This window comes from Dama dama, chromosome 19 (assembly GCF_033118175.1).
Source record: "Dama dama isolate Ldn47 chromosome 19, ASM3311817v1, whole genome shotgun sequence".
Lineage (NCBI taxonomy): Eukaryota > Metazoa > Chordata > Mammalia > Artiodactyla > Cervidae > Dama > Dama dama.
In genome coordinates, this window is record NC_083699.1 from 80,888,519 (window position 1) to 80,909,828 (window position 21,310).

General features: G+C 39.1%; 1 protein-coding gene across 1 annotated transcript in view; it reads right to left on the reverse strand.

Annotated features, from left to right (window-relative positions):
* NPHP3 (nephrocystin 3) overlaps positions 1 to 20,998 on the reverse strand; it is a 57,164-nt gene extending 36,166 nt beyond the window's left edge. Inside the window, exons 1-8 of the mRNA XM_061167605.1 lie at positions 20,603 to 20,998; positions 18,677 to 18,802; positions 17,811 to 17,961; positions 15,858 to 16,010; positions 14,567 to 14,700; positions 12,794 to 12,954; positions 2,558 to 2,714; positions 20 to 94 (exon numbers count right to left, since the gene is read on the reverse strand). Of these exons, the coding sequence (XP_061023588.1) occupies positions 20 to 94; positions 2,558 to 2,714; positions 12,794 to 12,954; positions 14,567 to 14,700; positions 15,858 to 16,010; positions 17,811 to 17,961; positions 18,677 to 18,802; positions 20,603 to 20,998 (1,353 nt within the window). The remainder of the gene's footprint in view (positions 1 to 19; positions 95 to 2,557; positions 2,715 to 12,793; positions 12,955 to 14,566; positions 14,701 to 15,857; positions 16,011 to 17,810; positions 17,962 to 18,676; positions 18,803 to 20,602) is intronic.
* Positions 20,999 to 21,310: the final 312 nt, after the last annotated feature.

The window sequence follows — 21,310 nt, forward strand, 5'->3', positions numbered from 1 at the left end:
ACAGGGAATGCATATTTACCTGTTTAATAATCTTTTCTACATAAATATAGGTTTTATAGACTCCTTCTGCAGGATCTCCCAAGTGATCAATGATCTAGGGGAGGAAAAGAAAAGAAGTTCAACAACAAGAGAAAGCAACACTAACGGAGGAGGAGGTGGTGCTGAGCATTTCTACAGGCTTAGGCGTCAGGAACTGTTCTAAGTGCTCCACGTGTATAGCTCACTTGGCCTCACAGCCCTATAAGGGAGACACTGTTATTCTCTCCATTTTATAGAAGAGGAAACTGAGGCAAATTAAATAACCTAAGGTCATGCGAGGGATTTTGTGTGAACAATGTTGCAAATATAACAAAAAGTATGCTTTTTTTTTGGTTCATGTGTCCATCTGGAAAAGTGACTGGTATTGGTGATGCCAAAACTCTGTCCAGGACCTGGCATCACCACTGAAAGTCCACTTTGTCTGACTGATGCACACAGCTGACCACTGTGACACAGGAGAGCAGGAGCCTACTAAGGGACTGGATAGGTGGGGTGGTATGTGCTCGGGCCCTGGTGCAGCGTCTACACCCCTGGGTGTGCTGCGAGGCCGTGGAGCCTCCACCTCTGCCTGCAAACAGAAGCAGATTTTATCATGTGGAGCAGAGAGTGTGGAAAGTATTCCTAAGTTTGCCTTGATTCTTTTTATCTCACAGCCTACGGGAAATAATTTTTGTTTCTTTCTTGTCCTGCAACCTCAACAGGTAGGCTCATGTAAAAGCCCTCTCTGAATATTGCTTGCTTTCTGCCTGTTTGTTTTGGAAGGGTAATCAGGTAACCTGAGGAAACGTGGAAGGGTTGGGGTCCCTGGTTTTGGTTAGGGGGAACCAGCCTTTCTTTAGTGGGAGTTAATGGGGCTCCCTCTGCTTTTCTCTGTGGACCTGGGGCCTAGGTGCTCAGCAAATCTGTGGGATATTTATAGAATGACCCAGAGGAGTGGTGGGGGGAGGGGGCCATGAGCCAAGGCTGAGGGGGCCTTCATCTGGGGAGCAGGTGGGGGTGCAGAGGATAAGGTACCCCCATAACTGCCACTCTCAGTTTGGCTGGGGGGGGTTGGCCCCAGGTGAAAGGAATAGTCTTTTTTTCAGGAAAACTCCAATGGCTGAATTCTCATACTTTTGTTTCAGGTAAAAACTTGTAGATACCTTGCTAATCACTTCACCTTTTGGGTTATGAACATCGCAAAGCTAGGCAAAGCCAAATACCAGCCTTTATTGTTTTAATCACTCTGCTGAATGTCCCTTCTCTTGATGTCCTGAATAAAGGGCATGTTTTTTTTTTTTTTTTCTTAAACACACAGTCACACACACATGAATTAAACAGCTAATTTCATCTTATGTATTTCTGTACCATTCAATATATATAACATTCAAAATCCATCTTTATGCCAGTGAATCTACAATTCTACAAAACAAAGCAAAGAAGTTTAGCCTACATTTAAATTTATAATCATAGTAGAGAGATTGTGACTCCTATATAAAAAATTCAACCTGGGGTGTACTAATTTTTAAAAGCAGTATCTATAGAATAAGTAACTTCCCTTGTAGCATCAAGTAATGTAGGCTGGTACTAAAATAATTAAAATAGGATGAAATGGCTCTGGAGATTAACTATAATAAAAATGTACTCTTTTTTTCTTAGACTCTTCACTGTGTTATGCTGACCTCAAGAAAAATGCTTGTATTCACATTTGATCTTATTTTCTGGCTGGACATACAGAAACCAAAACTTTGTGAAAACCCTAGAGCTGTTTAATTATATTCTTATCATTAACTATAAACATTTACCAAGTTATCTCAGCATGCAGTAATGCAAAGCCCGTAATCTCTCTTCTAAAATACATTCTGCTTTGCATCTAGGGATGATCAAATCCTTCTCCTACTCATCATCAGTTTTTGGCTTTTCCCAATGCCCTCAGAAAGGGTTACCAGGAAAAGGCTCTTCCTTACACTGATCCTTGGCCAATAATAGATAGAAGGACTCCGTGCTTGAGAAAAAAGCACAGTAATGATTCTGATTTGTCCACTTACATATCATACACTTTTTAGGTATATATCACTATTCATATCTCGTTCTCTCATAGTCCACAACTAATCTGTTAGGAAATCTATTGACTCTGTCAAAATTTATCCAGAATCCTACCACTTCTCATCACATCCTCTGGTCTGAGCCACCAGCAAGTCTCATCTGGATAACGGCAGGAGCTCTCCAGCTCTGTCCCCCTCCACTATCCTCCCTTCAAACCACAGTCAATTCTCAACACAGCGGCCCAGACAGCCTTGTCACAACGGCATTTCTTCCTCTTTGGTTAAAGTCCTTCAGTGGCTCCCCACCTCGCTCTAAGTGAGAAAAACCAAGGTTTCTCAGGATTGGCCCTCTGTGACCTCTCCTACTCCCGTCCCCTCACTCACTCTGCTCCAGCCACACAAGCTTCCTTCCTTTCCTCAAACATGCCAGGTTCACTCACTCCCAGCACACTGCTCTCCCAAGCATGTTGTTAAAAACAACATATGAATTTTACCTTGGCTTTGCTGGTCTTGTTCAGGTTAGAAACTTGATCAATCAGTTGCTGGACAGAGTCAGAACTGACTTTCCCATCCTCCAAACGATGATAAATTAATCGTGGTTTGCCTTCGGGGTTTTTCAGAAAAGCTTCTTCACAGTCTTCCAATAAAAGGCTAGATTGGAAATCAGTATTTCTTGTGCTACACTGCACTGTGGCGGCACACAGTTAGTCAATTAACCTAAGTGCCGAGAAGGGGATTTCCTATAATGACAAGTGGCCATGAAAGGCCCTGCTGCAGAACGAGTGAAACTTTCCAAAAATGGATGTTTTCTATTGCTTTGTTCTAGCTTATATTAAAGTACAGTATATTCACTAGCAGACAGAGTAGACAATAGCAGACAATAAATTGTGCAATAAATTAAATTTAAAATCATACATAACTTTATTTAAATCTAATTTTTAAAAAAACTTCTCAAAAATACTGTTAAACATTGCTCAGAATAATGGACAAGACTCATGAGACTTTGCAAATAAATGGAAAACCTAATTCCATTTACAATTATATAATTCTCAAGTTAAAACACAAATATCATCAGCCTCAAGGTTTCAAGATTTTCTCTTCTCTAGTCCTTTAGCCTTTACTCATCCAATAAATGATCTGAATCTTTATACCCCAGATACACTGTAAGAAAGATCCAGAGGCAAATGAGAAAGGCTAGGCAACTAGTAAAAATCTTGACCAAGGTAAAGGTTAAAAAGAAATTCTGTTACAATGTACTATAACTATACTTTGTACTATTCCTATTTAAATTCTAGAAATCTTATAGACTATTAGCATTTTCTATATCACAAGGAAAACTATAAACAATTTCCCTTTCTAAAAGGCATTAAATCAAAGTTTGTCCAGGGAGGCAAATAAGTGTGTATATACAAGGGAAAGCCATTATATGATTCAGAATTTTCATAAAAAAACTAAAATACCAGTCCTAATACAAAACAGAAGAAAAAACAAAGAGGAAAACTGAAAAAAAAAAAAACAAAAACCATGGTTGCAAAGATTAAAGAATTAACAAGAAAAACAACAAATGACATATATTACCACCTGAGATAAAATATTACCCAGATATTAAATATAAGACAGGATATATTCTTAATAAATATAAAAACAAAACAAGAAAGGAAGACAGGGAGGGGCTAAAGAACTCCAACTAGAGGAAATCAAGTTGAAGGAATCCTTAAACTTTGTTTTGGGAAAAGGTTCCTTGACCAAGTGGTTCCCGGGCCACCTGGCGTCTGGCTGTCCAGACTATACTCTATAGTCTTAAGGATCGAGGATGGGTTATACTGCAGAGTCTCTTGTAAAGCCTAGGGCTCCAAACACTTCGATACACAGTTAAAGTCAGAGTTGGTCCTCAATAAAAAGAGAAAAAATGCTTTGGAAGGATTAAATCCAATCAGATAGAAAGTATAGAAAGAAAAATTAACCCCTTATTTAACCTTCTATCTATCCTATTCTGTCTTCTATCTATATATCTAACTGGTAAAAAAAAAAAAAAAAAAAAAAAAAACTTTGTTTGCAGATTAGATTCACTGGTGTGATTATATTCACATTATAAGAAAACCACTCACTTTACTGGATTTAAGTAGTTACCTCCTCAGCGAATTAAAAGTATGATCTAACACTTATACAAGTGTTCAAGTGCCTCTCAATCTGTATCTGAACAAAGAAAATAATGAAGGTTAACGCTAATTACTGAAATCAGGGGTCACCACCTTTTTCTGTGAAAAGCCAGCTAGCCAACATTTTAGGCTTTGCAGGACACACTGTCTCTGCTGAAATAATCAACACTGGTGGTACACTGTGGAAGCAGCTGTAGACAACACACAAATAAAGGAACGTATCTGTGTTCCAATAAAATGTTATTTATAAAAACAGGTGATTGACTGGATTTGACTTGAGGGCCATGGTTTGCTGACCCCTGATTAAAATGATCTTGCATTAATGATGTTAATCTTATAGCCTATCAAAAACAAGCCTAACAGTGTGAAACTTTTTATTAATATTTAAGTATGAAAAGTCATAGAATTTTTTTTTAATTTCAAGGATTCTCTTTGATTATAAGAATGCAATTAGGAAGAGAGAACAAGATAGCAGAGGAGTAGGTGGATGTGGAGTACATGTCCCTCCATGGGTACACCAGGAATACACCTTCAGAAACAGAAGTGTGTGCAGAACACCAGCTGAGAGCAGACAGGAGTACCAGACCACCAGAAAAGAATGCACAGAACCACACAAAAACTCGGTAGGATGAAGGAACTCGGTGGGAAAACAGGAGTGTTAGCAGGACTGGACCTGCCCGCAGCGGGTGGGGGAACTGAAGCAGGGGTCCAATCCACACATTGGGGCAACTGTCTGAAACAAAGGAGAAATATTTATGAGGATGAAACAGCTGATCTGTGGCAGCCTGAGTGCAATGAGAATCAGACAGTCCTTGCCGCAGCCATATGCATCCGGACAAGGACGCAGGTCCCCTAGAAGGTGCAAAGGCTGGGAGCTGGAACTTAGGGATTGTGGAGCAATCCCAGGGCAAGGGCTGCTGTTGACTGCAGACAGATGGACTGAGGGGATGTGAGGGAGGAGATTGTGGTGGGACACGCCTGTGAAGGAAAGCCAGGCACCCAGGCAGCCATGGAAGCAAGGCAATACTACTGAGTCATGTGTAGGGGATAGAGCCATCATCATAGCCTCTCTCTCCCTACAGCCACATCAGCAGATGAACAACAGAGAGATGAAGATCAAGCGCCTGACGCACCAGAACTAGAGTAGGACGCCACCCAGGGTGACTGTTTAAGTGCCTGACTCACCGATCTACAGAGTAGGACCCCAGCCTCTATGTGCCTGATGCACAGAACTATCGAGAAGGACCCCAGGCAAGGGAGCCCTCTAAGTGTCTGAACGGGTGGAGCTACAGAGAAAGACTAGCCAAAGAGACCTTCCGATCGCCAGCTACCAGAGACTGGAAAAAAGACTCCGATAGGGCCGTAACTCCTGCAGCGGAGGCCGTCTGTGAACCTGCGCACGTGGCGCCGCTACGGCCCTGCAACCAAGCAGCTGCTCCACCCTCATGCTAAACCCTCACTTGGGCAGAGCTGCCACAAGCAAAAAAAGTCCTGCCGCTATGCACACGGGGTCGCTTCGGTTGTGTCCAACTCTTTGTGACCCTGTGCACTGTGGCCTGCCAGGCTTCTCTATCAGGGGGACTCTTCAGGCAAGAATACTGGAGCATTTTGGCCATTACTGGTTGCCATACTCTTCTAGAGCACTATATTTCCTGCTGCCCCAGCCGCCAACTCCCCTGAGTACTTGGTGCTGCCAGAACCCCTGTGACCCAAGCAGCTGCACCGCCTCTGCAACTAGCCCTCTCTGGGACAGACCCAAGTCCTCCAGGATAGCCTCAGAAGCAAACCCCAGTGGGCGACCCACAGGTGGGTACAGAGGTGGAAATAAAAGCACAATTGAAACCCAGGGGCAGGGTGGCTAAGGAAGAAGACCCAGAACATTCCCACCACCTGTACAAGTTGCAGATTAAATTCACATGAATAACTAGGCAGACTTTGTGTCTATGGAATATATAAAAGGACACTGAGAGCTCCCACAAAAGAAAGCACACTAGTTCTGATAGCTGTGGACATTGGAGGCAAGAACACACAGGAGGACCAGATTAGAATCTGAGCTGCCCCCACAGCAGGTCCAGAGACCAGCACAGTGTTGGAGGGCATCCTAGGGAGGTGAGGTGGGCTGTGACTCCCAGTGAGGCAAAGGACCTTGACAGCAGTGACGCAAGAAAAACATTTACTATTCTTATGTTTTAACTTGTTCAGTACTTTCTTTTGGATTTTTTTTTCTTTTTCCTTTTTCCCTTTTTCTTTCCTTTCCCCCCAATCCATCCTGTTGTAGTTGTTGATTTTATTGGCATCATGAAATCTAATTAAGCTTTTGATTTTTTTTTCCAATCACGATTTTTCTTGTTATAAACCCCTGCTTCTACATTGGGCTTTTGCAGTTCTGTGGAGTTTTCCTTTTTTTCCCTCTCTTCTTTTTTTCTTCCCCACCCCCCCTTTCCTCTTCCTATTTTTTTCTTTTCTCCTTTTTTAATATTAGTTTTTTTTAAAACCTATTATTATTTTCCTACATTTATTCTTTGTTTGCTTTTCCTACTGTTCTTTTCACCTTGAAGTTAAGCTTTAATGCATAAATCTCCTTTATCTACTTCTATTTAAGTTTGCATAACTATTCTTTCTTTCCTTTCAACATATTTGTTAGTTTTATTTTCATTGCTTTATTCCCCACTTGACATCTTGCTTTAGTTTTGTTTTCCAGTTTGTGCTTTAGTTAGCTTAGTTCTTAACCGTTAGATATAACTTTTGTTTTCCTTTGTTTGCTGAGTCAATCTATTGACCTTTATTTTTCTTGGACTGTTTTGATTTTGCTTATGGGTGTATATGTATATGTGTATATTCCATTACTTTAATTATTATTTGCCTGATTTTGTAACTGTCATTTATCTGGGGTTCATCTTTGGTTTCTTGTTTTTGGGTATTTGTTTTAATCTCAATGCCATAACAAACCACGTGTGAAATCTTTGATCCTGACCAAAGATCAAGTCCTGAGCCTTTGGAGTGGGAGAACTGAATTCAAGCCCCTAAATAATCAGAGAACTAACCCTCTGGAGTATCAAATAGTGAGAACTCCCACAAAGGAAACCACTTGAATATAAGACCTGGCATCACCCAACCATCAGTAGTTCGCTGTGCTGGATGCCTTATCCAAACAAATAAAACAAAAATACAAACCCAGTCATCAGCAGACAGGATTACCACCTCACTCAGCCTTGCCCATGAGCAGAAAAACAAACAAACAAAAAACCTTAGCACAAACCTCACCCTATATGAAGCTTACTGGACCAACCTTAGAAGGGCAGAAACCAAAAGGAATAAAAGAATTCAAGCCTGGGAAAAGGAGACCTCAAACACAATAATTTAAAAAAAAAAAAAAAAATGAAAAGGCATAAAAATACTGAACAAATGAAGGAACAAACCGGAAACACAGTCCAAATAAGTGAAGAGGAAACAGGCAAACTAGCTGAAAAACAATTCAGAATAATGATAGCAAAGATGATCCAAAACTTTGAAGACAGAAGAGAGAAAATGCAAGAATCAATTAACAAAGACCTAGAAGAATTAAAGAATAAACATACAGAGACAAACAACACAATTACTGAAATTAAAAATAGAAGGAATCAATAGCAGACTATCTGAAGCAGAAGAAGGAATCAGTGCGCTAGAAGATAAAATGGTGGAAATAACTTCTGAAGAGCAGAATAAAGTAAAACGAATGAAAAGAACTGAGGGTAGTCTCAGAGACCTCTGGGACAATATCAAACACACTAATAGTCAAATTATAGGGGTTCCAGAAGAAGAAGAGAAAAAGAAAGGGTATGAGAAAATTTTTGAAGAGATTAGAGTTGAAAATTTCCCCAACATGGAAAAGGGTTTGTCAATCAAGTCCAAGAGGTGCAAAGAGTCCTATACAGGATAAATCCATGGAGAAACACGTCAAGACACACACTAATCAAAGTAATAAAGATTAAACACAAAGAAAGAATATTAAAATCAGCAGGGGAAAAGCAATAAGTAACATACAAGGGAAACCCCATACGTTTAACAGTTGATCTTTCAGCAGAAACTCTACAGGCCATAAGGGAATGGCAGGATATATTAAAAGTACTGAAAAAGGAAAAATCTACAACAAAGATTACTCTACTCAGCAAGGATCTCATTCAAAACTGATGGAGAAATCCAAAGTTTTTCAGACAAGCAAAATTTAAGAGAATTCAGTACCACCAAACCAGCTTTACAACAAATGTTAAAGGGAGTCAAGAAATACAAGGGAAGGAAAAGATCTACAAAATAAAACCACAAAAAATTAAGAAAATGGCAACAGGAACATATATATCAATAATTACTTTAGTGTAAATGGATTAAGTGCTCCAATCCATTCAGACTGGCTGAATGGATACAAAAACAAGACCCATTTATATGCTGTTTACAAGAAACACATTTCAGACACATATAGACTGAAACTGAGAGGATGGAAAAATATTTTCCATGCAAATGGAAAACAAAATAAAGTTGGAGTAACATCCTCATATCAGACAAAATAAAATTTAAAATAAAGAATATTACAAGAGATAAGGAAGGATACTACACAATGTCAAGGGATCAATCCAAGAGGAAGACATAACATTTGTAAATATCTATGCACCCAACATAGGAGCAACTCAATATGCAAGACAAACACTAACACATAAAAGGAGAAACTGACAATAACACAATAATACAACTACTATTGTAGGAGACTTTAACACCCCACTCACAAGAGTGGACAGATCATCAAAACAGAAAATTATTAAGGAAACATGTCTTAAATGATACATTAGATGAGATGGATCTCACTGATATCTTTAGGACATTCCATCCAAATGCAGAAGAATATACCTTCTTCTCAACTGCACATGGAACATTCTCCATGATAGATCACATATTGGGTCACAAATCAAACCTCAGTATATTTAAGAAAACTGAAGTCATATCAAGAGTCCTGACCACCAATGTTATGAGACTAGATATCAATTACAAGAAAAAAAATGTAAAACATACAAAGACATGAAGATTAAACAATATGTTTCTAAATAACCAACGGTTTACTGAAGAAATCAAAAGAGAAATAAAAAAATGTCTAGATACAAATGACAATGAAAACATGACAACTCAAAACCTATGGGATGCAGCAAAAGCAGTGCTAAGAGGGAATTTTATAGCAATACAATCCTGCCTCAAGAAACAAGAAAAATATTGAATAGGCAACCTAACTTTACACCTAAAACAACTAGAAAAAGAACAACAACAATAAAAAAAAAACAAAACAAAAAACCCCAAACATAGCAGAAGGAAAGAAATCATAAAGATCAGAGCAGAAATAAATGAGAAAGGAATGAAAGAAACAATAGTAAAGATTAATAAAACTAAAAGCTGGTTCTTTGAGAAGATAAACACAAGTGACAAACCTTTTAGCCAGACTCATCAAGAACAAAAGAGAGAACCAAATCAACAAAATTAGAAATGAAAAAGGAGAGGTTACAACAGACAATGCAGAAATACAAAGAATTATAGAGACTATTATGAACAACTATATGGCAATAAAATGGATAACCTGGAAGAAATAGACAAATTCTTAGAATAGAAACAGAAATTATGAACAAGCCAATTACAAGCACTGAAATTGAAGCTGTGATCAAAAATCTCCCAAAACAAAAGCCCAGGACCAGATGGCTTCACAGGAGAATTCTATCAAACATTCGGAGAAGCACTAATGCCTATCTTTCTAAAACCCTTTCAAAAAATTGCAGAGGAAGACTTCCAAACTCCTTCTACAAGGTCAACATCACCCTGATACCAAAACCAGACCAAGACAACCCCCCAAAAAAGAAAACTACAGGCCAATATCACTGATGAACATAGATGCAAAAATTCTCAACAAAATTTAGGAAACAGAATTCGGCAACACATTAAAAAGCTCATACAGCATGATCAAGGTGGGTTTATTCCAGGAATGCAAGGAATCTTCAATATACACAAATCAATCAATGTGATACACCATATTAACCAACTGAAACATAAAAACCATATGATAATCTCAATAGATGCAGAAAAAGCCTTTGACAAAATTCAGCACACATTTATGATTAAAACTCTTCAAACAATAGGCATAGAAGGAGCCTACCTCAACATAGTAAAATCCATATATGATAAGCCTACAGCAAACATTCTCAGTAGTAAGAAACTGAAAACATTCCCCCTAAAATCAGGAACAAGACAAGGGTGTCCACTTTCACCACTGTTATTCAACATATTTTTGGAAGTCCTAGCTACAGCAATCAGAGAAGAAAAAGAAATAAAAAGAATCCAGATTGGAAAAGAAGAAGTAAAGCTCTCACTGTTTGCAGATGACATGATACTGTACATAAAAAACCCTAAAGATACTATCAGAAAATTGCCAGAGCTAATCAGTGAATTTAGCAATATCACAGGATACAAAATCAATACACAGAAATCACTTGCATTTCTATATACTAACAATGAAAAATCAGAAAGAGAAATTAAGGAATCAATCTTATTCACCATTTCAACAAAATAATAAAATATCTAGGAATAAAGTTACCTAAAGAGACAAAAGAAGAGTACACAAACAATTATAAGACACTGATGAAAGAAATCAAAGATGACATAAACAGATGGAGAGATATTCCATGTTCCTGGGTAGGAAGAATCAATATTATGAAAATGATTATACTACCAAACACAATCCACAGATTCAATGTGATCCCTATCAAATTGCCAATGGCATCTTTCACAAAACTAGAACAAAAAATTTCACAATTCATATGGAAATACAAAAGATCCTGAATAGCCAAAGCAGTCTTGAGAAAGAAGAATGGAGCTGGAGGAGTCAACCTTCCTGATTTCAGGTTATACTACAAAGCTACAGTAATCAAGACAGTATGGTACTGGCACAAAAACAGAAATATAGACCTATGGAACAAGATAGAAAGCCCAAAAATAAACCCACACACATATGGGTACCTTATTTTTGACAAAGGAGACAAGAATATACAATGGGGCAAAGACAGCCTCTTTAATAAATGGTGCTGAGAAAACTGTACAGCTACATGTAAAAGACTGAAATTAGAACACTTCCTAACACCATACACAAAGATAAACTCAAAATGGATTAAAGACCTAAATGTAAGATCAGAAACTATAAATCTCTTAGAGGAAAACACAGCCACAACACTCAATGACATAAATCAAAGCAAGATCCTCTATGACCCACCTCCTAGAGTAATGGAAATAAAAACAAAAATAAACAAGTGGGGCCTGATTAAGCTTAAAAGCTTTTGCACAGCAAAGAAAACTATAAGCAAGGTGAAAAGACAACCCTCAGAATGGGAGAAAATAATAGCAAATGAAACAACTGAAAAAGGATTAATTTCCAAAATATACAAGCAGCTCATACAACTCAATACCAGAAAAACAAACAACCCAATCAAAAAGTATGAAAAAGACCTAAAGAGACATTTCTCCAAAGACATACAGATGGCTAACAAACACATGAAAAGAGGCTCAACATCGCTCATTATTAGAGAAAAGCAAATCAAAACTACAGTGAGATATCTCCTCACACTGGTCAAATGGCCATCATCAGAAAGTCTACAAACAATAAATGCTGGAGAGGGTGTGGAGAAAAGGAAATGCTTTTGCACTGTTGGTGGGAATGTAAATTGATACAACCACTATGGAAGACAGTATGGCGATTCCTTAAAAGACTAGGAATAAAGCCACCATATGACCCAGCAATCCCTCTCCTACCCATAAACCCTAAGGAAACCAAAACTGAAAAGGACACATGTACCCCAGTGTTCATCGCAGCACTATTTACAATAGCTAGAACATGGAAGCAACTTAGATGTCCATTGATAGATGAATGGATAAATAAGTATCCATTACTTCTTATACATATAACACAATGGAATATTACTCAGCCATAAAAAGGAACACATTTGAGTCAGTTCTACTGAGGTGGATGAACTGAACCTATAGCCTATTATACAGAGTGAAGTAAGTCAGAAAGAAAGATAAATAGCGTATTCTAGCGCATATATACAGAATCTAGGAAAATGGCACTGAAGAATTTATTTGCAGGGCAGCAATGGACAAACAGACATAGAGAATAGACTTATGGACAAGGGGAGAGGGGAGGAGAGGGTGAGATGTATGGAGAGAGTAACATGGAAACTTACATTACCATATGTAAAATAGATAGCCAACAGCAATTTGCTGTATGTCTCAGGAAACTCAAACAGGGGCTCTGTATCAACCTAGAGGGGTGGGATGGGGAGGGAGATGGGAGGGAGGTTCAAAAGGGAGGGGATATATGAATACCTATGGCTGATTCATGTTGAGGTTTGACAGAAAACCAAAAAATTCTGTAAAGCAGTTATCCTTCAATTAAAAAATAAATAAGTTTAAAAAAAAGAATGCAATTAGAACTTATGTTTCAAGTTCATTTGGCAAATTCAATTCTGTTTACAAGTTTAACCCCTATAATAAATTATAGAATTTTCAGCTTACCTTGGTAAGGTTAAATGAATGAATAAGATAACTAATGAACTTTTCTCAATTTCCCATTTTCTTACAGCGAGGTATTGATTTTCAATATCTATTGGAAAATACACAGCATGGAAAAAATATCCCATTGTCTCACACATTCTCTTAAGTTTAGGTGAGTAATCCTAAAAACAAATTGAAACATAAGATAGCACAGCTTCTTTAACTAAAGATCTAGTCAGCTTCATAATAAAAATCAAAAAACATGCTTTATCATAGGTTATGTTGGATATTCTCTGATTTAAAACTAAAAAAATCATAATCACATTTAAAAAAATCTTTCAGAGGAAAGGCAAATTTCTTTATAAAATGAAAATAGTAATAGCTTAGCAGTTTGGCTGTTTCCTAGTTCAGAAAATGATTTATATTCATAATAAAACTTAAAACAACAGGAGTACAGTATTAAGTTATTTTGCTGTGATATATATTTTTATTATTATTCTTACAAATAACTTCTATTTATTGTTACAGGGTGACAAACATAAATCCATAGATTTATATAGTAAAAAGTGTCTGCCATGAAGACTAAAGGAAACAGATATAAAATAAAAATATGCTGGTCTATTACAAATTATCAAAGAGCTGACTCATTTGAAAAGACCCTGATGCTGGGAAAGACTGAAGGCAAGAGAAGGGGACAACAGAGGATGAGATGGCTGGATGTCATCACTGACTCAGTGGACATGAGTTTGAGTAAACTCTGGGAGTTGGTGATGGACAGGGAGGCCTCGCGTGCTGCAGTCCATGGGGTCGCAAAGAGTCGGACACAACTGAGCGACTGAACTGATAACAAATTAACTTACTTAGTAATGTTGATTATTACTATGCAATAAATTAGTCATTCCTTTAACATGTATTTGGGAACAATGTATACTCAGTTAGTGAGTAGAAGCTTTGGTTTTCAAAATACTTTGTCTGTTTACCAAAATTGAGTAATATCAAAAAGGAAAGCTAAATGGACTTATTAATCAACAATCTGGAGGATGTTAAAATTGAAGGTATTGCATGTGCCACACATATTTATTGAAAATTCAGTTAGAAAGGTAGTTGGTAAACTTTTCTGTGAAGAGCCAGGTGGCAAATTAATAATAGTTTAAGAACCTGCCTGTTTTGGCAGAGGTTTTTGTGTTGCATTTAGGTGCCACTATAATTTTATTCTGCTATTAATGTGAAGCAACCAGACACAATATGTTGTGTGTTGCTATGTTCTAATAAAAATTTATAGACAACAAAATTTGAATTTCATATGATTTTCACATCAAAATATTCTTCTTCTGATTTCTTTTTCAATCATTTAAAAATGCAGAAACCAATCTTAGCTCTAGGTTACACACAGTAACAGACTTCAGGCCAGATTTGGCCAACAGGCTTTTGTTTTCTGACCCCTGCCTTAGATTAACCCCAGTAGCTGCTGTGAAAAATAAGGATTAAACTTTGTTATAACCTGAAACAGATTCAAGAATAGGGCTGGCAGGGATTAACTAAAGCAGGCACAGCTAAACACTGTGGAGAGTGTGTAATAAAGCATTCAAAAGCATAAAGTTCCAAGGACTTAATTTGAATATATTGAAAATACTAAGACATTTTCTTAAGAAAAGCCCAAGATGCTTCCTACTCTTTAAGATGTAATCTTGTATGTAGTAAACTATCTGGTTCAGATGCAGTAGTATCATAACCAGAATACAATATTAACTTCCATTTTAAATCAGTGAATACAAAATTTATAAATGTCCTCACCTTAAGGAAAAGATCCATTTCAGGCTGGGTTTCATCTGTATGAATGAGGTAACATCTGACAGTGTTACTCCATAGAGAATGTGAAAACAAGGGGGTAACTTGTAATAAACTAGCCACAGCAATATCCCAGTCATCTGAAAATAAAATTTCTCATTAGTTCCCCAAAAGAATTATTAGAAGACCATATGATAAGATGCCTGAAAGTCTGAAAAAACACAACAGACATCATAGAATGATATCTTATCTCACTTGTAATACTGACATAACTTCTGGAATAACATATTGGAAGGCAATCAGTTCTCTAATCCCAAATTCTATCCTGGGGTTTAAAGCAATCAAAATCACCAGTGGTCTCTGCTGAGGTACCCATGGCTCCAGTCAAATGTCAGGGAACTATGCCACATGGGCTGTTCAATTAGTATGTTCCCAGACTGATTTTACTTGTTTATTATTCTTGAAATATACTGAGTCGAAAAGAAAAGTTCAAGAATGGTATAAAATGAAAAGTAACCTAAAGACAGTGAGAATGAATATTTTAAGACATACTTGACTAATTGAAAATGCATTATTTAAAAAATAATTTTCATTTTGCTAATAGATAAATAATTTCATAGTTTTAAGAAAATAATCTGCTGCTTATAATAGCTCAGGTCTGCTGTGGTACTGAAATTCTGAACAGATCTTAAGAGCTGTTTTGAATACCAAATTATACAAAGATAATGAATAAAACTGGGCTTCCCAGGTGGCGCTATTGGTAAAGAACCCTCCTGCCAGTGCAGGAGACATAAGAGACTCTACCCCTGGACCAGGAAGATCCCCTGGAGGAGGGCATGGCAACCCATTACAGTATTCTTGCTTGGAGAATCCCATGGACAGAGGAGCCTGGCAAGCTGCAGTCCATAGGGTGCACATGTGACTGAAGTGACTTAGCACACATAACTTTTCAACACCATCTAAGATGCAAAAGAAAAGACTGAAAACTACTGTTTTTCAGCTGATCTACATTAAACTCTCACTACTCAACTAAAATACCTGAGAATCCAGACCAAAATTTCAGTTATTAGAACTTATTGGTCAGTCAGGCTGGGGGACACCATCTGATCCTGATGTGAATTATGTAACTTCATCCTTCCTGGTCAGTGACAAGTATCAGAACATAATGGCCTGACAGAGGAAGACATCCAGAAAACAAGTCTCATGCTCTGCTGATGGCAGTTCTCCCAGCACAAGACTGTAGTACACAAACAGTCATTACCATTAACTAAGCTAATTAGCAAATGGCATGTGTTACCTCTGTTGACATTAGCAAAGGGTCCTTCCACGTCTATAGAACTGTGGGCGAACTCAGGGCCCCGGAAGGATTGCTGAAGCTGGATCATACTCCCTATAGAAGGCTCACTTCCCAAGGCTCCACCAGTCCAATATTCACACTGGGTTCCAGCAGCTGTAAAGCAGATTTCATTTGATGAAAACCAAATAATATTGAAACTTCAAAACCTTATAAAATATACTCAACAGAATTTCTAATCCAAAAAAGTACTATAAGATTATAAATACAACAAATATTCAAACTTTGATTTTGAAATCAAAAGAATAATTCTGAAAGTACTTTGCCACCAACTTCTGGCATGTTCTAAGGTGGTAGTTAACACAGTTTTGCTTATCTCAATCTTAAAAAGGGGATTAAAGAGAGAAAGATGAAAAGAAATTAGGAATACAATAACCAAAGAAATTATAATAACATAGAGGAATTAAAAACGCTCCCCAACAAAAATTTCTAAAAAACTTTTTTTTCTAACCATATGATTTAGGTAAGTGTAAAATTTGAAGGGAAGAATTTCAAAGGAAGACCGTTACTGGCACACCAGTAATTAATATTGGTAATTCATTAGGATATAAGCTAAAGATGTAAAGAGTACATTCTGTTTAACCTCCCAGAGGAACAAAATTAATGTCTGAATTAATGAGTACTTACTAACACACATTTTAAAAATAAGTAATATTTGCTATCACATGGAGTCCTTGACTAAAGTAAACTGGTATTTGGGTGAAAGTCTCTGGCAAAACTGATTATTATTTGTAGGTGACAAATAATGAGCAATATTGCCTCAAACATTCCTTCTTCATGTTTATATCAAAATAGGAAGAAAGACCTAGGAGGAAATATTAATTTGTTTTTATTAACTTGCCAAGAGAATTAGAATATAATAGTTTGAAACACTGTATGTTTTAACATATGTCAGCACTGAAATAATCACTAAGACTAATGTCTTAGTCATAATAAGCCATTAAGAACTTGTTCACCTTTTTTTCCTCAAAAGTTAGTAATAAAAGTCTCAGAATGCTGGTCGGATTTCAATGGTACTAAAATGCAAATTAAGAGGGGATTATCAGTTGCCATATTTCACTCCAACATACATTAATTTGGAAGAATACAATTACAGTTTTTTTATAAATGGGAGAGTGACTGCATTTTCCCACTACACTTAAAATAGAATATTGTTCAATGTCAATCACACTTCATTATTTCCTATTAACCTAGTGGACATTTTCATTCTATGATTCTCAGTTTTTCTTTATTTCTAGAAAAACATTTAATATACTTAATTATAAAACAAAAACTTTAAAATATTTCAAAAAACTGTATTGGAAACCACTTGATGAAACATTATGTAGATATTCTGATAGCTGCAAGAATACATCCATTATGTGGAAAAATGTGACAGAGATGACTAACTGTTCTCTAACATCCATTCTCCCCTTCTTTCTTTAATGATACAACCCCAAACTTTACGTGCATACATGACTCTCTTACTAGTAATTACATTTTCCCATCTTCCTAGGTATAGGAACGTATAGGCCTGCATGGGGTTTGAGGAAGGTATAGGCCAATGGGGTTTGAGTAGGAGTAATGTGTATATCTTTCAGAGTGTGCTTTCAAGGAAAGTAATGTACTCCTCTACTCCCTCTAGCTAAATTGTAGATATGAGGGAACTTGGAGGGGCTATCTTAGACCAGAGAGAGAAAAGCTATGGGTTAAGGTCGGCAGAGCAACAAGATAGAAGGAACCTCAGCTTCTACACCATGGACTTCATAGAAAAGACCTGTTATGAGAAAGAGAAAAAGCAACTCTATTTGTAACAGCAATTACTTATCAGTACAAGGATTCAAACTTGGCTCTACAATCATTATACCTATTAATATACTGATATCTCAAAACATTATAAATAGGAAATAAACTTACCAGTAACATCTGTACAGTTGTCATCTGAATCAGACTCTCCAGGATCAAATACATGGATCCCCTGAGCCTGTAGCCTCTGAAGTTTGCTCTCCAACTCTCTCTTGGCCCTCAATAAATCCTGAATTTCATTTTCTTTGGTCTCCCTAAAAATCTTTAAAAGATGTATTTTAATTTTGAAATCCTTTGCCATAAGCAAAAAGTGATGTCATCAACTTTTAAGGGAAAATTCTTTCATTCATAAAATCAATATTCATTTGGTCCTTGATCTCCTCTTCTGTAAGGTGAATACCTCTATGTCACTGTTTTGTAACTGGAACCCAGTGGAATTCCAGGAGGATATATCTAAGGTGTGGGGCTGCCGTGTGTGCTGCCTGATGTTTAGCAAATTTGTCCCCCTCCCACTTATTGCCCTCCTGGAGGAGGGCATGGTTACCTACTCCAGGATTCTTGCCTGGAGAACCCCATGGAGCAAGGAGTCTGGTGGACTACAGTCCATAGGGTCACAAAGAGTCGGACACAACTGGAGCGACTTAGCATGCACACTTATTGCCAGTAATGCTCTCCCAAAGGACACGTCCCCAAATATTTCTAAATGCTCTCCCCTAATACAAACACTTTCCTTCCCCTTCCCCCCTATTAAAATGTTCACTTTTATACCTTTTCTTTGAAACTATCTCAAGTTTACCTGGTCCAACTCAAATACTTCAAAAGTAAAAAGTATTTACTTTTTATAAGAGTTTAGTTCTTATACCTTTCATGACTTTTACATCATTTACTTCTATTTACTCATCACAGTATTATATGAACTTTTAAAATATATTGCTTTATTCCCTGTCACTTTGGGGATAAAGATGTATGAAATTTACCTTAAATTGCCTCTTAACTTTATCTCTGTCATGTTCAAATGTAGCTGCTCTCTCCATTGCTTGGTATTTTGCTTCTAAAGCACTTTCCTTTTCCCGAAGTATCTTCTGGTAAGTTTTTTGAAGTGCCTGGAATAATTTACCTTGTTATTTCTAACAAAAATAGCATGCCTCCCCAATTTTACATTATGTTATACGCATATTGGGCTTCCCTGGTGGCTCAGAAGGTAAAAAATCTGCCGGCGATGTGGGAAGACCTGGGTCTGATCCCTGGGTCCAGACGATCCCCTGGAGAAGGAAATGGCAACCCACTCCAGTATTCCTGCCTGGAGAATTTCATGGACAGAGGAGCCTGGCAGGCTACAGTCCATGGGGGGTAGTCAGTCATGACTGAGCAACCAACACTCTCATATACATATTACATATCTCAGAATATGAACAGTCTACTTAGTTTTTCACCAGTTATCAAGAACTGCATACTGCCATTCTATCCAAACATATAATGGGGAAAAAACCCTGCAAATATGCTTGAATTATAAATGAAGATATTCAACATTAAACTTTCAATGGAAGTTAATACTTTTTCTTTGAAATACTGCACCAGTTCTGAATCTTCACTACAACTCAGTTTTCCCACCTTTAAGAGAACAAAATCACAATTTATAAGGTTTAACCTGAAGGATAATTATTTCTATGAGACTGTGCACTCTTTGGCTCCATGTCTCACTCCTCTTGCTAGCTCCAAGGCTGATACATTGCAGGTCTTCAGTAAATGTCTGATTGAATGGATTAAATAAATATAGGATGTGTGTGTGTGTGTTTTAAATGCCTAGGTATATGAAAAAGGAATAAAAAAAAGGTTGCATCAGGAATCAGGATTGGTAACAGAAATAACCTGGGACTGGAACATTTGTCACCCCTTAATGCACTCTGCCCTGTTGCAATTGCCTTTGGGGGGTGGGGTTTTAAATGCCTGGGAAGGGTTTGATCAGCTGCCTCAATGGATGTCCCCAAAGTCTTTTGCACAATTGTGTGGTTCTGGCAGACCTACTTCCCTGGAGATTAGCATTTGGTGCTGCTCTGTGCTTAGTCGCTGAGTCGTGTCCGACTCTTTGAGACCCCATGAACTATAGCCCGCCAGGCTCCTTTGTACATGGGGCTTCCCCAGGTCAGAATACTGGAGTGGGTTGCCATACCCTCCTCCAGGGGATCTTCCCGACCTAGGGATCCAACCAGGGGTTCCTGCATTGCAGGCGGATTCTTTACCAGGGCTTCTCTGATAGCTCAGTTGGTAAAGAATCCGCCTGCAGTGCAAGAGACCCCAGTTCGATTCCTGGGTCAGAAAGATCCCCTGGAGAAGGGATAGGCTACCCACTCGAGTATTCTTGGGTTTCCCTTGTGGCTCAGCTGGTAAAAAATCCGCTCGCAATGCAGGAGACCTGGGTTTGACCCCTGAGTTGGGAAAATCCACTGGAGAAGGGATAAGGCTACCTACTCCAGTATTCTGGCCTTGAGAATTCCATGGACTATTAAGAGTCGGACACGACTGAGAGACTTTCGCTTTCACTTTTCTTTACCATCTGAGCTACCAGGGAAGGCCCGAGCATTTGCTGCTCCGGGTTAAAAGCTTCAAGGTGTCTGAATGAATGGCCCAAAGACAGAAAAGTGGGGGGAGGCGGTGGTTGTTAAAGAATCAGTTTAGACCGCAAGGCAGTATGTTCTCTCAAAGTAAAATGCAGAGCAGTTTCTGCTTAACTTTCAAAACTTCTTGGTTTGGAGATGAGACAGGACGGACAAGGGTCGAAGTCAGGCGTTCAGGGTCCAGTTGGCAGTGCCGCCATGCGGCTGCGGGGCGGTGGGCAGACGGCCCCGGGCCTCAGTTCCCACGTGTCGCGGTCATCTCCGGTGAGTGCCCGGGCACAGCATTACCTGCAGCTCGGCCCGCAGCCGCTTGTTCTCCGTGTCCAGCTTGGCCTCCCGGCGGCCCATGGATAACAACTCCTGGTTCTTGCTGACCCGGAAGATCTCGTACTCCTTCTTCAGCCGCTCGTACTCAGCAGCCGCGTATTCCAGCTCGGGCACCGACGAACCAGTAGACTTGAAGCTGGCCCCTAGCAGCCCGCCGCCGCCCGCTCCACGGGGCAGCGAACCCGGCCCGGCTCCCGCAGCCGCCACACCCGCGGCCCGGCGGAACGAGCTGCGCAGCAAGCGGGCCTTGGGCTTCACCTCCACCGGGATCTCACAGGCCTCGCCGCCGCCCGCCCCGTACGTGTCCTCGATCACCTCCCCGCCCGCGGGGCTCACGAGCGACGAAGCGGTACCCATGGCGCCGGCTGGCGCTGCTAATTGCCAGCAGGGTACCAGGAGGGGGCGGGACACGACCGGAGGGACGAGGCGGGGCAGCAGGAAGGGGCGGGGCGATCGTATCAAGGAGGGGCGGGCCAGTGGGCGGGGCAAGAGGGACAGGGCGGGGCCAGAGGAGCAGAACGGATGGGGCGGGGCAGAAGGGCTGGTCTGGGCTAGGTAGCGGAGCTCGCCAGCGGGATGCTGAGTGAGGAGTCCGCGTGGCGCAGCGAGCAGCCGGGATGTGGCTCTGGCCCGCCACTGCACTTTGTCAGTGCCTACGGGAGGGCGCAA